Here is a 17,315-nt window from a genome sequence, read left to right on the forward strand (position 1 = left end):
TAGAAATGAGATTTAGCAGCCAATTAAAAAATGGTTACTTCAAAGTCCACTGCTTTTTTCCCCTCCAAAGTACTATTATTTATAAGAAAAAAAAAAACAAAACTGCTTTTATAGAAAGGAGGTGGGTTGTTTATATCAAAAAGGGCTGTCTTGGGAAGGTCTGCCTTTGGCTCAGGTCATGATCCCAGGGTCCTGGGACCGAGTCCCGCGTTCGGGCTCCCTGCTCAGTGGTGAGCTGCTTCTCCCTCTCCCAGCCGCTCCCCCTGCTTGTGCTCTCTCACTCACTCTCTGTCAAATAAACAAAATCTTAAAAAAAAAAAAAAAGGGTGGGGGCTGTCTTCTCCCTTCAGGGTTAGGGCATTTCTAACTCAGGGCTTGGACCTATAACAAGGAAACAATACTAAGCCCACGGAGGGATCCTAAAAGCAAATTATGCGTGGCTTCCAAACCAAATGAGCCACGAATTCCTACGTTCTGAAGCTCAGGGTGGGGGAAACAAGGAAAACCTGATATTAGTGGATCTAAGAAATTCACACCTGTACATGTAATAATCATTCCTTCTAAAGAAGTCACTCTCCCAGGGGCGCCTGTGTGGCTCAGTCGTTAAGCATCTGCCTTCGGCTCAGGTCATGATCCCAGGGTCCTGGGATCGAGCCCCGCATCGGGCTCCCTGCTCGGCGGGCAGCCTGCTTCTCCCTCTCCCACTCCCCCTGCTTGTGTTCCCTCTCTCGCTGTGTCTCTCTCTCTGTCAAATAAATAAATAAAATCTTAAAAAAAAGAAGTCACTCTCCCACCCCCCTCCCTAAATACGGCGGAGGACCGCCACTAGCGGCTTGCAGAAGACGGGCAAGCCCAGGAAGCAGGACACCGAACACAGAGAATTCTCAGAGGGGAAACCGTGAGGGCGAGGTGAGCGAAGCACTGAGGAGCTGAAGGAGTCAAACAAGCACCACTGACGCATCCCACGTACCCCCACCGTCTCCTTCAGGATGAAATGACTGAAACAGCAGAAAAAAAGTCCCTCCCCAAGCTCCCCGGGATCCCCAGGGCACGATCATCTGCTCTCTACAGACAAGCAAGATGGTTTCTGAGGCTTTGCCTGTTTATTGTAGCTAATGTTAGACACACAATGGAAAGGGAGGTTGAAGAGCATGGGTTTGGGATTGAGGGAAGTCTAGATTTAAATACCAGCTCAGCCATTTTTTAACTATGACTTGAATTCTGTTCAGTTTCAGTTTGCTCATCAGTAAGCTGGAACAGTTACTCAGTCTGCTAGGACAGTGAGGAGGAGTAAAGGACATCCCCACAGCAAGACACGTACTGCTGGTAACACAGGCTCACACTACAGCCACCACGACTGAATTCTGACAAATCACACACTCTGGCGTCACTTACTTGTGGTAATTCTCCTTTTTCTCATCTCTCCAGTTTTTATTTAACTGGTGAATTTTCACAGCTACATATCTTTGTTCTGTTAGATCAAATGCCTACAAAGAAAAGGAGTAAGTTATATTCTTGATAAAAGCTAACAAGAATTACAGGCAAGTAACGGATCTGAAGCTTCTATTTAACACATGGATGTAGTCAAAACCCAAAATGCATTATTAAATACAAACAGCCATGGAGGACAACACATCACGTACTTGTTTCAGAGTTACAACCATCTTCTTAAAACTTGTGACCAGATAATTTAGAAGTCTCCAGATGCACTGGCACCAAGGGCTTAGAAAACAACCCAGCAGACACCACAAGCAGCAAGTCAGCCTGTGCCTTACCAGTCCCTTCCAAGCAGTTTCTCGGTGGACACCACCCGCCCTCTCTGGGGACCTGCTCCCCTGGGCTGTATCTCACCCCTCTGCTGACACTGAGACTTGGCATATGCTTCCCTAGCAAGTCCTGCCACTTTTGAAATGCTGGGGACACAGACTACCTGCTCCGTGAGAAATAGCCCCTCCAGATATTCCTTTTCACTATGTTTGTTAGAAAATAACCTCGTAATTTGTTATACTGTGTTTATTAAAACACAAACAGAAACAAAAAACAGTCCTATCCATATATGATGGTAAAAGGCAGTTTTTGATCCCAGCAATGTCTAAAGTTAGTCACACCAGGTCACTTCTCTAGCACTGTCCAAAGAAAGGAACAGACTTTCCCCAAAGACCACCACTACTGGCCAAGTCCTCCAACAGCTTAGGTAGTGCTGTGTCATAGAGGGAAGAAGGGAAACAGGTGGGTTTTTGAGGATGCTGGGTATAAATCACAATTTGATAAAGTGAGTAGTATTTTAATATAATAGGAAATTTCTCTTATACAAAAGAATTTACTGAGGAATTCTTTTGGAATGAATAGTTTTTCTTAGTTTTTAAAGTTCAGATGAGAAACTTAATACTTGAGTTCCAACACTATTACCACCCATCTGCCAGTTTCCACAACTGTAAGAACAGATGAAGGTAACAGGCACAGGAAGAGTCCATGAATAGTGATGATTACTGTTCAACGGATTTTTTAAACTGTAAGCTACCTCAGGAAAGCACTAAATGCAAGAGAGGGCTGCTTATAAAAGAAACTTCCAATTTATACTAAATTTAAACCAGTAGTTTTTAAAATATAGAAACCACACAATTCAAACAGAATATCTTATTTCACAGAAATGGAAATTCTTACAGACTCTAAAGTCTACCTGCAAGCTTGTATACCATCTTGGCTTTACAGTAGAGAACCGTTCCAAGCCATTAAAAGCCAGATCAAATAGCACCTATATAAGAGCACTAATGATATACAAGTGTCTTTTTCTCCACCTACCATACTGTATTTCTGAATCCAAGACACTATGATCCACCACTGATTTTAAGAAGGGCCTCTGGGGAGTGGAGAAAAGCAAAAGAAGAACTACACGGAATGCACACAATGCTGGAGGAAGCACCTACATGTTAAAAGGTTTAAGGAACACACTAGGAAAAAAAAAACAGGATGAAGAAGTCACGAACTAACAACTGGGAAGCACCAAGAACAAATTTTGATGTTTTAAAGAAGGAGCTGTCTCACTTGTGGGTTTATAGCCAAAAGAATTAAAAGCAAGGTCTCCAAGAGATCTCTGCACACACATGTTCAAAGCAGCGCTATTCACAACAGACAAGAAGAGGAAGCAGCCCCAATGTCCACTGCCAGATAAATGGATAAAGCAAATGAAGCATGTGCATACAATGGAATGTTATTCAGCCTTAAAAGAAGGAAATCCTATCACAAGCTTCAACATGGATGAACTCTGAGAACATTATGCTAAGTGGACTGAGCCAGTCACTAAGAGACTATTGTGATTTCACTTATACAGGTATCTGACAGTGTCTAATTCACAGAAACGGAAAGCAGAACAGTGGTTCGCAGGGGCTGTGGGAGGGCAACGGGAGAGCTGTTGATTAATGGGTAAAGTTTCAGTTTTCTAAGATGAGAAAGTTCTGGAGATCTGTTTCACAACAACATAAACATACCTAATGCTACTGAACTGTACATTTAAAAATGGTTAATGATGGTAAATTTTGTTTTGTTTTTACCACAACTGAAAAAGTTTATCAAAAATAAAAAATAAACCAAGTGTATGATTCAAGAATGAAAATAAAAACCAAGAAAGTAAAAGGAAGGAAAGACTAAAAGCAAAAGTTAATGAAAAGAAAAACCCAAATTAAACAGTAGACTTGATCAATAAGATAAAAAGTTGATTCTTAGAGGGGAAAAAAAAAAACACTGACTAACCTCCTGACCTATCAGTCGAGATACAAAAATAAACATTTCATTAAAAAAAAGAGAAATAACTAAGGTATGGATATTTTTAAATCAAGGTGAAACAGAAGATTTTCCAGAAAAATTAAATTATCAAAAGAGAAGGAGAAGAAGAGAGAGAAAATGTGAATAAATCAATAGTTGTAGAAGGAACTTAAAAAGGTGATCAAAAAGTTTTCCTGTATAATGATATCCCCCCACAGGATTCTGAGTCTGCTCTAACTTTCAAGGAGCCAACAATTCCTATACAATGCATTCCAGGGCATGGGGGAAAAATATATACATAGGCACAACTTATTCTGGATAAGCTAGGACACAGAAGCTAGACAATGCTGCCTATACACAAAAGATAACTATGGGCCAGTCCCACTTACAAACATAGGTAACAAAATACAATAAACTAGAAAATCAAGCCAAACAGTACATTAAAAAGAATGAAGGGGGCGGAAATCGGAGGGGGAGACGAACCATGAGAGATGATGGACTCTGAAAAACAAACTGAGGGTTCTAGAGGGGAGGGGGGTGGGAGGATGGGTTAGCCTGGTGGTGGGTATTGAGGAGGGCACATTCTGCATGGAGCACTGGGTGTTATGCACAAACAATGAATCATGGAACACTACATCAAAAACTAATGATGTAATGTATGGTGATTAACATATAACGATAAAAATTAAAAGTAAATAAATAAAAATAATATTCTAGTTCTGGAAGTGGATTGTGATGGTAGCTGCACATTATGAATATACTTAATGCAACTGAACTGTACACTTAAAATGGTTAAAATGGCAAATTTTATGTATATATCACCACAGTAAAAAATTAACATTAAAAAAAGGGAAACTGCTGAATGATCATGTTGTACACCTGAAACTAATATAACATCGTGTGCCAACTACACTTCGATTAAAAAATACACACACATACACACACACAGGCACTAATGGTTTTGGAAAATATAGTTATTTTTTATAACAATAAAAGGTGGAGGATGGGGCGTCTAGGTTGCTCAGTCAGTTAAGTGTCTGCCTTTGGTTCAGGTCATGATCTCAGGGCCCTGGGATCAAGCCGACTATCAGAATCCCTGCTCAGCGGGGAGTCTGCTTCTACCTCTGCCTCTGCCCCTGCTTGTGCTCTCTCTCTCAAATAAATAAAATCTTAAAAAAAAAAAAAAAAAAAAAGGGACACCTGGGTGGCTCAGTCGGTTAAGCCTCTGCCTTCAGCTCAGGTCATGATCCCAGGGTCCTGGGATCGAGTCCCACATTGGGTTCCTTGCTCAGCAAGGAGCCTGCTTTTCCCTCTGCCTGCCTCTGTCTCTCTCTCTCTCTGATAAATAAATAAAATCTTAAAAAAATATACTTAAAAAAAAAAAAAAGATGGGGAGTAGAACTAGTTTTTACCTGAAATGAAAACTAATTATTTTGTCCAAAAGATTTCCCATATATAAATTCATAGGGCATAACGTAAATCCCAACAGTGAAGGCCGCACCTCGGGAAGAGGGACTTCACAGGGCCATGTAGTAAAGACCATTTAATAAACGGATTCTGCATGTAAAAGCCTGGTGCTAGAAACACCTAGAAACTGAAGGAGGTGGTGACCGGTGAACATGTTATTGGATCTGCAGTTATCCTGAAAACCAGCTGAATTTCTCATTTAGTACAACTGACCAACTGGAGGCACAGTGGTCTGAACTTCACTGGCCCGGCCGAAGCCAGGATGCTTCTTCGGAACGCCAGAGTTACTAAACACTCAGACTCAGAAGACGAGAACATTTTAAAAACAAAAAGCAAGTTTTCAAGTAAGAATTAACTTTAACACATCTATTTTGCTAAAAAATTTTATAAAAATAAAAGTAACACATACTTTTTTCTAACAAATGTGAGGCAGAAAGTATAGAACCAGAATAAAAATCACCGCAATTTCACTACCCAGAAAGAAGTGTTTTTCCTTCCTGTTTTTTTTTATTTTTCAAACTTGAAAATACGGCAAACTACTGTATCCTGCCTCAGTCACTTAGGTTTACTGGAAGCAGTTCTTCTAAAGATACAGGTTCTTAGAGTTTCTGAATTTCAACAAATAGACATCAACCCGCAATCATCACTATTCTTAATGTTCTCCAAGTTGTTAATAACCAAGAATTCAATGCTTAGTCTTTGTACCCAGTTTCTTACACTTACCTTGTAAACTTCACTGAAACCTCCTCTACCCAAAAGATGTAACAACAAATATCTGTCATTTAGCGTTGGATGATCTTTAAATCTGTGGAAACAGCAAATACAGAACATCCTGAGTTTAAGGACTACACGATCTTCCATGCTGGCAAAATTCCCAGGACACCTCACATGCTATACACATGATTATAGCTGCTGCTGCTAGTTTGGTAGCAACACCAACACGGCTAGTTGTGAACATGAAGTAAGCTCTACGGTTCAAGGAGACCGCCTAATGACAGTGAACAGCACTGGCCGTGGAGAACCGTAAGCCATAGGTGCCAGCCTCAGCGTAGCCACAACTGGACCTGTAACCTTTGTTGACCTTCCTCCCCTTCTGAAAGGTAGCTGTGCAACTCCCAATACTATCCACCTGCTCTAAGGTGAGGGGGGTACAGACTCCACCAGATAAGGGATTTTCAAACTGTGCTACCCATTTCCTCCAAAGTATTCCCACCATTCCCAAACTAATATAATAAAGTTCCAAGATATTTCCCAGGGCCTTAAAAATGGATCTATTAAGGAAGTCACATGTTCTATGTGCATTCATGTTCTCTCTTTAAGACAGTTTCATGATATAACTGTTTTCCCCACAGAGGACTCCACCGTGTTGTTTTCTAACAATAAGACAAAGATAGGAGAGATGCTGACAAAAGTAACTTCATAAATATTTCTACCTAATTCTGGATCTTAAATAGCCCCACTATTAATCCTGAAATTATTTTCATTTGGAGACACCGACATGCCTGCAGAGAGAGGCGACATGACCGTGGGGCGGTCAGCTCTGGAGCTGTTCAGTCGCACAGGTATGGGTCCCTGGTCAGGCTGACTTGAGTGTCACTGGGCTCCTGCGAAGATGAGCTGACAGCATCAGGGCACGAGGCATGAGGCACTGTGCCGGACACACACGGAGAGCTCAGTCATGGGAACTGTGGTGCCTGACACTTCACAGAAAGGAAAGCCCATGCTCACACTGGCCAAACAAAAATACACAAGCTACAGCTATGTCCCCAAAACTGATGGTCCAGAGTCAGAAAAACAAGAGAAGGGAAGGAACAGATTCTGGACTGAAGCTACTTCCCACTTTAATCTACTTTTCAGTTGCAATCCTTTAAATGACTTATAAACAAAGGTGGGCATTCATCTACAATTAATGCACTGAACTTAAGAGAGTCTTGTTTAAAATCTCAACACCCAAATGGCCCTTAAAGGTCATTGCAAAACCAGTGCCATCTCAACCCGGTATCATTCCACGACACCACACTGTCACCCATGCTTCCATTTAGCAAGGCTCTGCAGGAATCTGACTATACAGTGTATCCCAACTACGTACAACTGCAAAGCTATATTGTTTTAGTGACCCCTACTATGTCAAAGTGCTGTAATACATGTATAGATATTAACATATAAATCTAATATATTTACATATATTTAAACTAAAGCACATCATAGTTGTTTTCACAAACCTGTATTATAACCTTGCAACAGAGCTAAATACACTGTGGAATCATTTACCCAATTTATAATACGCAGAAACATCATTCTTGACCATTCATGTCAGAAAGTGTTCGGCAATCTCCAACCCAACATACCCCCAAGTTGCTTACTGTGAATTATCTTCATTATGTATCCTTTTTAGTTCCCTGATATGTAGATTTCTAACCCTTTCTAGCCTTTCCAGCTCTGCCTGGATCTCTGCTTCTTCCTAAAGTGAAAAGGAAAGAAATAGCTCAGAACACAGGACACCACCTTTTCAGAATCTCATTTCAAAAACAGCAGACATTTCTCTTTTGAAAAACTAAAGGAAAATGTTTCTTTCGAATTGAAAAAGTTTTTAAGATAATCATAAAAAACAAGCCCACAGCAAATAATAAAAAAATTCAAACCATACAAAGGAGAACACAAGTAAGAAAAAAGCCCTCTGCTCCCAAGTCCTCCTCTCTATTATGCCCATTCCCCATAAGTAACTGCTTTTAAGTGTCTTGTGTAAATTTCCAGAAATGTTCTCTGTTTTTACATATAGGCACACACATTTTTCTTTAAACAAAAATCAGATTCTCTATCTGGTTCTCCTCTGTAAGTATGGATCATGCTTGGTGCCTTAAGTTCCACTGATTTAACAAGATCTGAGAACCCAGTGGGAAAAACAAACACACACCAAGAGCAGTTTATTAAATGCTTATTGACCATCATCACCGTAAGTGGCATCTACCAAAAATGTATGGGCTGTTAAATTTAGGAGATGAGCATCTACATCCAAGATGCCTCTGTGAACACTGTCAACAATTTTTATGTGGGTGCCTTCGTGTTACAATATGGCTTGTACAAGACCTTCTCTTCTTAGCCAGTTTAGGCAAGAGATAAGAGCTACTATGTGATTTAAAATATCCTAAGGGTTTTTGGGTGCCTGGGTGCCTCAGTTGGTTAAGTGTCTGCCTTCGGCTCAGGTCATGATCCCAGGGTCCTGGGATTGAGTCCCGTGTCAGGCTCCCTGCTCAGCGGGGAGTCTGCTTCTCCTTCTCCCGCTCCCCCTGCTTGCGCTCTCTCTCCCTCTCTCTCTCGCGCGCGCGCGTGTGCATGCGCACATGCACTCTCTCAAATAAATAAAACCTTTTAAAAAAATAAGTAAATAAAATAAAATATCCTAAGAGTTTTCATATCAAATCTGAACCACCTACTCATATTGTATTTAATTTTTACTATAAGGATAACTACTTATGAAGTTTTATGACATATACAGAATTATCTATTGGTATATCATTGGTTGAAAAAGTGCTCCCACTGGGTGGCTGGAGTTGACTCAAAAATTGAAAGACATTTCATCATTAGAAACACAAAAGGGGCGGGGTGCCTGGGTGGCTTAGCCAGTTGAGCCTCTGCCTCTTGAGTTCGGCTCAGGTCATGATCTCAGGATCCTGAGATTGAGCCCTGAGTCGGGCTCTATGCTCAGCAGGGAGTCTCCCTGAGATTCTCTTTCAGCTCCTCCCCCCTGCTTGTGCATGCACTCTCTCTGAAACAAACAAATAAAATCTCAAAAAAAATTAAATACAAGATGTGATAGTGAGCACAACTACTCAAGATTTCTGCAGGTATGTCAAACCATGACATCTGCTCCAATACCACATGTAAACTAATTTCTCCAGACATATTTTTCTCATTACACTTACCTTTTTAAGATGACCTAATCTAAGTTTGAAAATTTCTTCTTGTTCATGGTATTCTGCTAATGTTAACCTGGAAGATAATGGTAGAAATCCCAGTAAATTATTTGAAATCGTAGTGTGTCTATTAAAAGACAAATGCCAAAGCATGTTGTACAGTATATTCAGTCTCTCTGTTAAATAACTAAGACAGATTATCTTGCAATCCTTTGACAAGAGAAAACTTCTTTGATTTATCAGATATGACATGAAGAAAGGACTGCAAAGCCAGAAGACTAATTTGTAAAAAATGAGAAAATAAATGAGCTATATTTTTATGTTATTTATGAAATGAGTTTTGTCCATACAATCTCAGATGAAAATCCACTGGGAGAGGTAGCCAAAAGTTACATGCCTAGGTTTGTTTTCTTTTTTGAAGGGAAAATAGTAAGCCAATGGATTTGATTATTTCTGATAACTCTTATTAGACTCTGCTACTATAATAACAAGGAGAAGAATGACATAGTGGAAGAGTCCAGGATTTGGAGTCTGAGGTCTAGGGTTCAAAGTGCAACTCAGGCCACTGGCCATGGGACCTTGGACAATTAACTTTAACTTAAGTCTTAGTTTCTTAAAAATGCAGCAAGCAATGATCCCCATCTAACAAAGCTGCTGTGCCTATTAAATGAGAATGTGAAATAATCCATAAATTGTAAAAAGGTATTTAAACACAATTCTCAAAGAGCTGACTTGATGGCTGATCACTTATTCTGTGTTCCACCTACCCCAATCGAACCCTTACATCGTAAGAATGAGCCTTTAAGGGTGCCTAGATGGCTCAGTTGGTTAAGCAACTGCCTTCGGCTCGGGTCATGATTCTGGAGTCCCAGGATCAAGTCCCACACTGGGCTCCCAGGTCACTGGGGAGTCTGCTTCTCCCTCTGACCTTCTCCCCTCTCATGCTCTCTCCCATTCTCTCTCTCAGATTAATAAATAAAATCTTAAAAAAAAAAAAAAAGAGGGCGCCTGGGTGGCTCAGTTGGTTAAGCGACTGCCTTCAGCTCAGGTCATGATCCTGGAGTCCCTGGATCGAGTCCCGCATCGGGCTCCCTGCTCGGCAGGGAGCCTGCTTCTCCCTCTGACCCTCCCCCCTCTCATGTGCTCTCTCTCATTCTCTCTCTCTCAAATAAATAAATAAAATCTTTAAAAAAAAAAAAAAAGAATGAGCCTTTAAGAAGTGACAGCTTGGGGTGCCTGGGTGGCTCAGTTGGTTGAGCGACTGCCTTTGGCTCGGGTCATGATCCTGGAGTCCTGGGATCGAGTCCTGCATCGGGCTCCCTGTTTGGCAGGGAGTCTGCTTCTCCCTCTGACCCTCTTCCCTCTCATGCTCTCTGTCTCTCATTCTCTCCCTCAAATAAATAAATAAAATCTTTAAAAAAAAAAAAAAGTGACAGCTTACTCCTCCAACTTCACTCTCTTCATACTCTAGAAGTACACACATATACTTCTAAGTTTCAGATGTCATTATTTAGATATATTCTAAATAGCAGGAGAAACGGCTATCCTATCAACCAGGTAGGGCTACAAAACAGTCTCTGAGGTCTGACTAAAATAAAATAAAAACAGTAACAAAAAGAAATGTATCCACTAGGGCTGTTACACCTGTCTCTTCACAGTGGCAGACATACTTACATCCATTAATCCATATCACACCAGTAAAAAAGGGAGAAATGAAAAATCATAGCTAGGGACTCTCCCTGCCTAAAATAGGTTCAATACCAGGAATGATAATGTGACTCACTCTAAGGCTCCAGAGCAATGTTTTTGGCTTCTGGCCAAAGGAAATGAGCCAAGTTACAGATACTCTAATTAAAAACTGGACTGAAAGCCTTCCAGCTTGGATTTGACACAGGACTCCAGATGGCAACTGCTTCCTGACACACTACTGGCCTGGACTGAATTCTAATTACTGTTCCATGGCTAGGAAACAGCCTATGCCTTCTACTACTCCTAAGCCAATGGTCTTAAGCACTAGCATTTGATAATTTTCAAGTAATACTGGAGGAAGAGTCCCTTCACAAAATAAATATGGGAGTGATAGCAAAAGAGAAGACAATGATCAGATTAATGTGTACAGCATGTGCCCAGAAACTCTCAAATCTGGGCTCCTACTTGGACTTTCTGAAAGGAAATATTTCAAATATAGAATCTAGTTTTAAAATATTTATTTATAAGAATGAAGATGTTTCCCAAGCTTATTCACTGTGTGTATTTTTATCACTACACTCAATGTAATTATTAGTTTATTCATCTGTTCATTTCCCCTAAATAAACTGTGAGCTCCTAAGGCTGGGGCTGTATCCTTTAGCTCTGTATCCCCAGTCTCCAGAACAGGGCCAAGTGTATAACAAGCATTTAACACAGATTTATTAAGTGAATGTCAAGGAAAAGGCTCCCCAACACATCAGGTATGTATGGAGTGAGTACTGGCATTAAGTTAAGCCATCCTTCTCACTGGAATGGGATGTCATGGGCTTTTAATGATATAGTACAAATACCATTATACTTGAGGTGGATTATGGGTTAATATGTTTTTGAGACCTGATATGAAAACATAAAGGCAAAAGACGTATTTTAAGTAATATATAGTAATATATAGGTAATTCCCACAAGATGGTACCACACATAAGCAACTATGTCATTTGACTACCATGATGACATTACATTTGTTACAAGAGTGGCCAAAGACCATGATGTCAAGTTAAGTGACATTATTTCTCCCACTCATTCGAAAATACCTAAATAACATCAGGACTAAGAAAATGAATTAATTTTACATGGTTTTTATATATAAGTTGTGAGTAAATCCATTAATGTAACTAAAAAGAAAGCTAATGCTCTAGAAATCCCCATAATTTATCATTTTGTCCAGTGGCACTTAACAGGATATCAGTATTTTGGGGGAGAGTGTGGTACCTCACAGTTCACGTGAATAAAGAACATACGTTTCATTTTCAGCTCCGTTGGTCTTGCTTTTCCTCTGTTTCTGCTCATTGGTTGCTGGAGGGGCTTGTCCCATGGCAGGAGGTTTCCGCTTCGCTAACATTTTCCGTTGTCTTTCTATCTCTTCCCTCTGTGAATTTATCCTTTCCTGCTGCCTGGAGATATAAAAGATGTTGCATAGAAGGTCAAAAAAATTGTAAGACAGCTGCAGAATACACACAAATATCTTGGTACCCACAGATTTTGATAAACTTCAAAAAAATAAGCCCCTTTAAATCAAGTAAAGATTTGATTTTAACTTCAGGTTGGAAGAGTCAAATAACCGACGACAGAAAGATTTTTTTTGGAATGAGTCTGTGCTTTAAGACAGTAGTTATGATTATTCTCAGAACAGGAAAGTAGGCAGGAACAATATCCAATTTTCACTGTGACCTTATTTTCTGACTCAAGGAAGAATTTGTTCCTCTCTCTCTTACTTTCTTTTAAAGATTTATTTGTCAGAGAGAGAGAGAGCAAGAGAGCACCAGCAGGGGGAGCTGCAGAGGGAGAAGGAGAAGTAGGCTCCCCAGTGAGTAAGAAGACTGATGCGGGACTCGATCCCAGGACCCTTAACCAACTGAGCCACCCAGGCACCCCTAAACTAAGGTTCTCAAAAACAAGTACGTTCAGAAAAAGCACAATGAGGCCTTGCAACTCGTAAAAACTCCTTAGGGAATGGGACATAAAATGAATTCACAAAAAACATATATAAAGATTCTTCAGATATCTAACACCATCACCATTAGAGGATTTCCTAATAAGAAGTCTGAACCTTCTACAATAAACCCATTTGCAAATTAGGAGTCAGTAAAAATATCAATCTAAGAAAACCACTTTCTCTCATGTATGCCTAACAGATATTAAGGTTTGGAGAGCTGGCATATTAAAAATATACCAAGATTTAGGATTAACCATTTAAAAGACTAAAATCTTTAAATCACCTACCCTAGTTGAGAATCAAATGCTAGCTCCCTTCTCCTTCTCTCTCTACCATGCTTCTCCCACCTCCTTTATTGATCCCATCTTCATTTCTGCAGAATAATGGAATCTAAGTTTGTTTTTTTTTTAAGATTTTATTTATTTGAGAGAGAGAGAGAGATAGCAAGAGCAGGAACACAAGCAGGGGGAGTGGGAGAGGGAGAAGCAGGCTACCTGCCAAGCAGGGAGCCCAATGCGGGGCCCGATCCCAGGACCCCGGGATCATGACCCGAGCCGAAGGCAGACACCCAACGATTGAGCCACCCAGGCGCCCCGGAATAATGGAATCTAAGTTGTTAACCTGTTTTCAAATGAGATCTATTCAACCCTCTTCCCTGAACGAACACTGCAGTAGTCAGTCTCTTGACCTTCCCTACACTCAGTGTATTTTTCTTGGAAGAATGGCAACCAAAAAAATTCCAAGGTAGATGCCCACAGTTTATGCTCCCATATCTGTAAGGACAATACTGTGAGCAAGATTAACCTAATCAAAGCATTGTAAATAAAAAACCATTCATCTGATAATACAATCACACTGGGATCAGGATGAGCTGGTCACTAATGTCAATTTAACAGCAGAATGGAATCATAACTCAAAAGAGTTTTTGTCTGAAAAAAACCTCTTAACTATCATTAAAGATATGCCTCCCCACCAAAATACATGTATATGGCTTGAAAGAATTCTGGATTGAGACTAGAATCCTTAGGTAAAATCACAATCCTCTCTCTGACTCAGTGAATGCTTCAAGGAAAACAATGTCTCAGAACTGTCTCTCAAGAGGAGTTTCCCAATAAAAAAACTGGTAAAATATCTTTGGCTCCTTTTCTATCCTTTCATGGACCATGTGAGTGCAAAGCACAGTGAGCTCTCTGGAGATAACCATACAACATATAGTTTAAGCTATATGTTGGTACCCACAGAGGCTAGCGGGCTAGCGGAGTGCTATAGTGTTTTGTTTTTGAAGATCAGTTGCTTTGGAAAATTGAGATTTTTAGCAATCACCTTTATTAAGCATAAAATAAAACTAATTTACTATTGTTTCTAGTAAGAATCCAAAAATTTGATCTGCAGAGACCCACCAAGAAAGGGGCCCCACAACCATCATATATATAAAGCATAAAGACAGGGAAAAATGATGCTAAAAACGTGGGGAAATCTTAAACTGCATATTCTGAGAATGAGAACACTTGCTTGAACATAAAAAAGGATGCACCAGAGATCACGATTATATATAAAAACGATTCCTACATTAATTCTTGATATTCTTGAAATGATTTAGCTATTTATACTTGCAAATAAAAATCATCTAAAGATAGTTCCATCAGTGATACTTCATTTAGGTTTATTTTGGGAGTAAAGTCGGGAATTACATCAGTAAACGGTAACTTCTCTTAGAAAAGAACCATGTCTTATCAAGCCTTGTACCTCCAACATATATGACAGTGCCTTTTAGAGTTGATCCTTAAATCCTTGCACTGCATCAATTTTAGAGAATGATTGCCATTTATCACCCATAGAAAGAGAGTACTTCCACTATCTTTTACAGAGGTATTGATGATCTGATAAATCCGTCTCACTCCAATCTAAATAACCCTATTTAAAAAGCCATTACCTCTAAAAGAAAACAAAAGACAATCAGCCTTAGGCCCCATTACAGGCTGAAGTAGGTCACCTAAAAAGATATGTTGAAGTTCCGGGGCGCCTGGGTGGCTCAGTCGGTTAAGTGGCTGCCTTCGGCTCCGGTCATGATCCCAGGGTCCTGGGATCGAGCCCCATGTCGGGCTCCCTCCTCAGCGGGGAGTCTGCTTCTCCCTCTCCCTCTGCCTGCCTCTCTGCCTACTTGTACTATCTCTATGTCAAATAAATAAATAAAATCTTTAAAAAAAAAAAAAAATGTTGAAGTTCCAACCCCCAGGACTTCAGATTATAACCTTTGGAGATAGGGTCATTGAAGATGTCATTAGTTACAATGAGGTCATACTGGAGTAGGGTAGGCCCTTAATTCAATATGACTGGTGCCCTTACAAAGGGAGAGAAGACACAGAGACACACGGGGGAACACCGTGTGAAGATGGGAGGCAGAGATTGAAGCTATGCTGCCTCAAGCCACAGAATGCCAAAGAATGATCCTCCCTAGAGGCTTCAGAGGAAGTATGGTCTGTTAACACCTTGGGTTGGGATTTCTGGCCCGGACTGTGAGAGAATAAACTTACGTTGTTTCAAACCACCTAATTTATGGCATTTTGTTACAGTAGCCCTAGGAAATGAATACAGGCACCTTCAACGGTAAAACTGTATTCCAGACTCCAACCATACTATACATAACCAGTGACAGAGGTATTAAAAAACAAATGCACATATTTTTAGACATCATTTTAACCAAATTATGTATCATGGAGTTTCTTATATACAGAGAATAATCATTTATGAGGATATCAAATATAGCCTTTACAAATGAAGAATCTCAATTTCTGCATTAAAACTGAAAGGGAATTAATTTATTAAAGTGAAACTAGAAAATAAAATACCTGTAGTTAGTAGACAACAGCCAGAAACAGTTGCCCAAGAAAAGAGATGGATATTCTGTCATTTATATGACCTAAAACCATGAAAAAATGCTATCCACCTAGGAGGAACAATCCCTAGTTAAGGATCTAATTTAGACAGTCCTAACTGCTCTGATGGCTCTACACAAAGTCACCATTTTGTACTCTGAAAGATTTCCAGAACCTTCTGGGCCTCAGGGCGGCTGTTTACAGAGTAAAAAGATAAAATACTGCTATCAGCTAAAACTGTGAGCACTTCTCAAAAAGAAAATTAATTACATTTTGTATCTCTATACAAACACACTATTATTTTCAGTCAAAGTCTTTAGACATTTTAGAGACAGCCATCTAAAGAGTAACCACTGTCAGGAGTCACCATCACATCTAGGACTCAGTCTGAGCACTAGGTGGCTTTGGCCAGTATTGGGGATATAGCTTCCGGTCCCATTCTAATGAAACTGGTGTTCCACTTTCGGGGCAATTTGCAGGCCCTGGTCAGGGTGTCATGCCTTGGCGTACAGCCATTTCCACTGCCTGGTGCATTTCTGCTCTCCCCAGCCACCTATGCTTAGCACTTGGAGTGGATGTTGTTCTGAGCCTCTGGCACCTGCCCTAACTCAAAAGACTTTGTTTTTTTTTTTTTTTTTAAAAGATTTTATTTATTTATTTGAGAGCGAGAGAATGAGAGGGGGGAGGGGCAGAGGGAGAAGCAGACCCTGCTGAGCAGGGAGCCCGATGCGGGACTCGATCCAGGGACTCCAGGATCATGACCTGAGCCGAAGGCAATCGCTTAACCAACTGAGCCACCCAGGCGCCCTCAAAAGACTTTGTTTTTCTTCCTGGGTAATGTATCTTTGACTCAATAGCTAACCTCTTTTTTTTTTTTTTTAATTTTTTATTTATTTGCGAGAGAGAGAGAATGAGAGACAGAGAGCATGAGAGGGAGGAGGGTCAGAAGCAGACTCCCTGCTGAGCAGGGAGCCCGATGTGGGACTCGATCCAGGGACTCCAGGATCATGACCTGAGCCGAAGGCAGTCGCTTAACCAACTGAGCCACCCAGGCGCCCAATAGCTAACCTCTTATCACACCAAATTACACATACTCAAAGTACATGTGTGAGGCAAAGACATACCTAAGCCAAATGGAGGGTAATGTATCACATATAAAAGTGACTGCTAATGTGCAATCCAGAGTTAGTATTATTAATAAGATCAGTATCTGTACTTTATTTCAGTTATCAATTTGCTGTTTCTTTATGTTTCATTACTATTAAAGGAGTCCCACACTCTCCAATTACTGCTCAGTAAGTTACTTCAGGAAGGAAAAAAGGAAAAGCAGTCTATGGAACCCTCCAACTCACGGTGACCTATAGATCAAATGTCTGAGAGCCCACAGTTAAAAACACAATGCCCTTCCCCCCAGGCTCAGATGAAAATAATCTAACAAATAAAGACAAAGAATTAAGATATACCAAAAGATACTATAACCTAAAGATACATATATTTTTTAAGTCCAGAGCTAATCTTAGCTATTTACATAGTTGGAATTTTAGGATTATAAATGTTAATTTCCTCCTTGAAGTAAATACTTGAATGTTTCAAACCAAAGTTATGATAAAGTGA

The 17,315-nt window shown here is 40.2% G+C and overlaps 1 protein-coding gene across 2 annotated transcripts in view; it reads right to left on the minus strand.

Moving 5' to 3' along the window:
* The window catches only part of TLK2 (tousled like kinase 2), a 73,092-nt gene that overhangs the window by 19,145 nt on the left and 36,632 nt on the right, over positions 1-17,315 (minus strand). For both annotated transcript variants that reach the window (XM_035026335.1, XM_035026334.1), the window contains 5 exons: positions 12,131-12,283; positions 9,153-9,219; positions 7,593-7,690; positions 5,953-6,034; positions 1,396-1,487 (listed from right to left, as the gene is read on the minus strand). In XM_035026335.1, coding sequence (XP_034882226.1) covers positions 1,396-1,487; positions 5,953-6,034; positions 7,593-7,690; positions 9,153-9,219; positions 12,131-12,283 — 492 coding nt within the window. The remainder of the gene's footprint in view (positions 1-1,395; positions 1,488-5,952; positions 6,035-7,592; positions 7,691-9,152; positions 9,220-12,130; positions 12,284-17,315) is intronic.

The sequence above is a fragment of the Mirounga leonina genome, unplaced genomic scaffold (assembly GCF_011800145.1).
Source record: "Mirounga leonina isolate KUSES-001 unplaced genomic scaffold, KU_Mleo_1.0 Mir_197, whole genome shotgun sequence".
In the NCBI taxonomy this organism is placed as follows: domain Eukaryota; kingdom Metazoa; phylum Chordata; class Mammalia; order Carnivora; family Phocidae; genus Mirounga; species Mirounga leonina.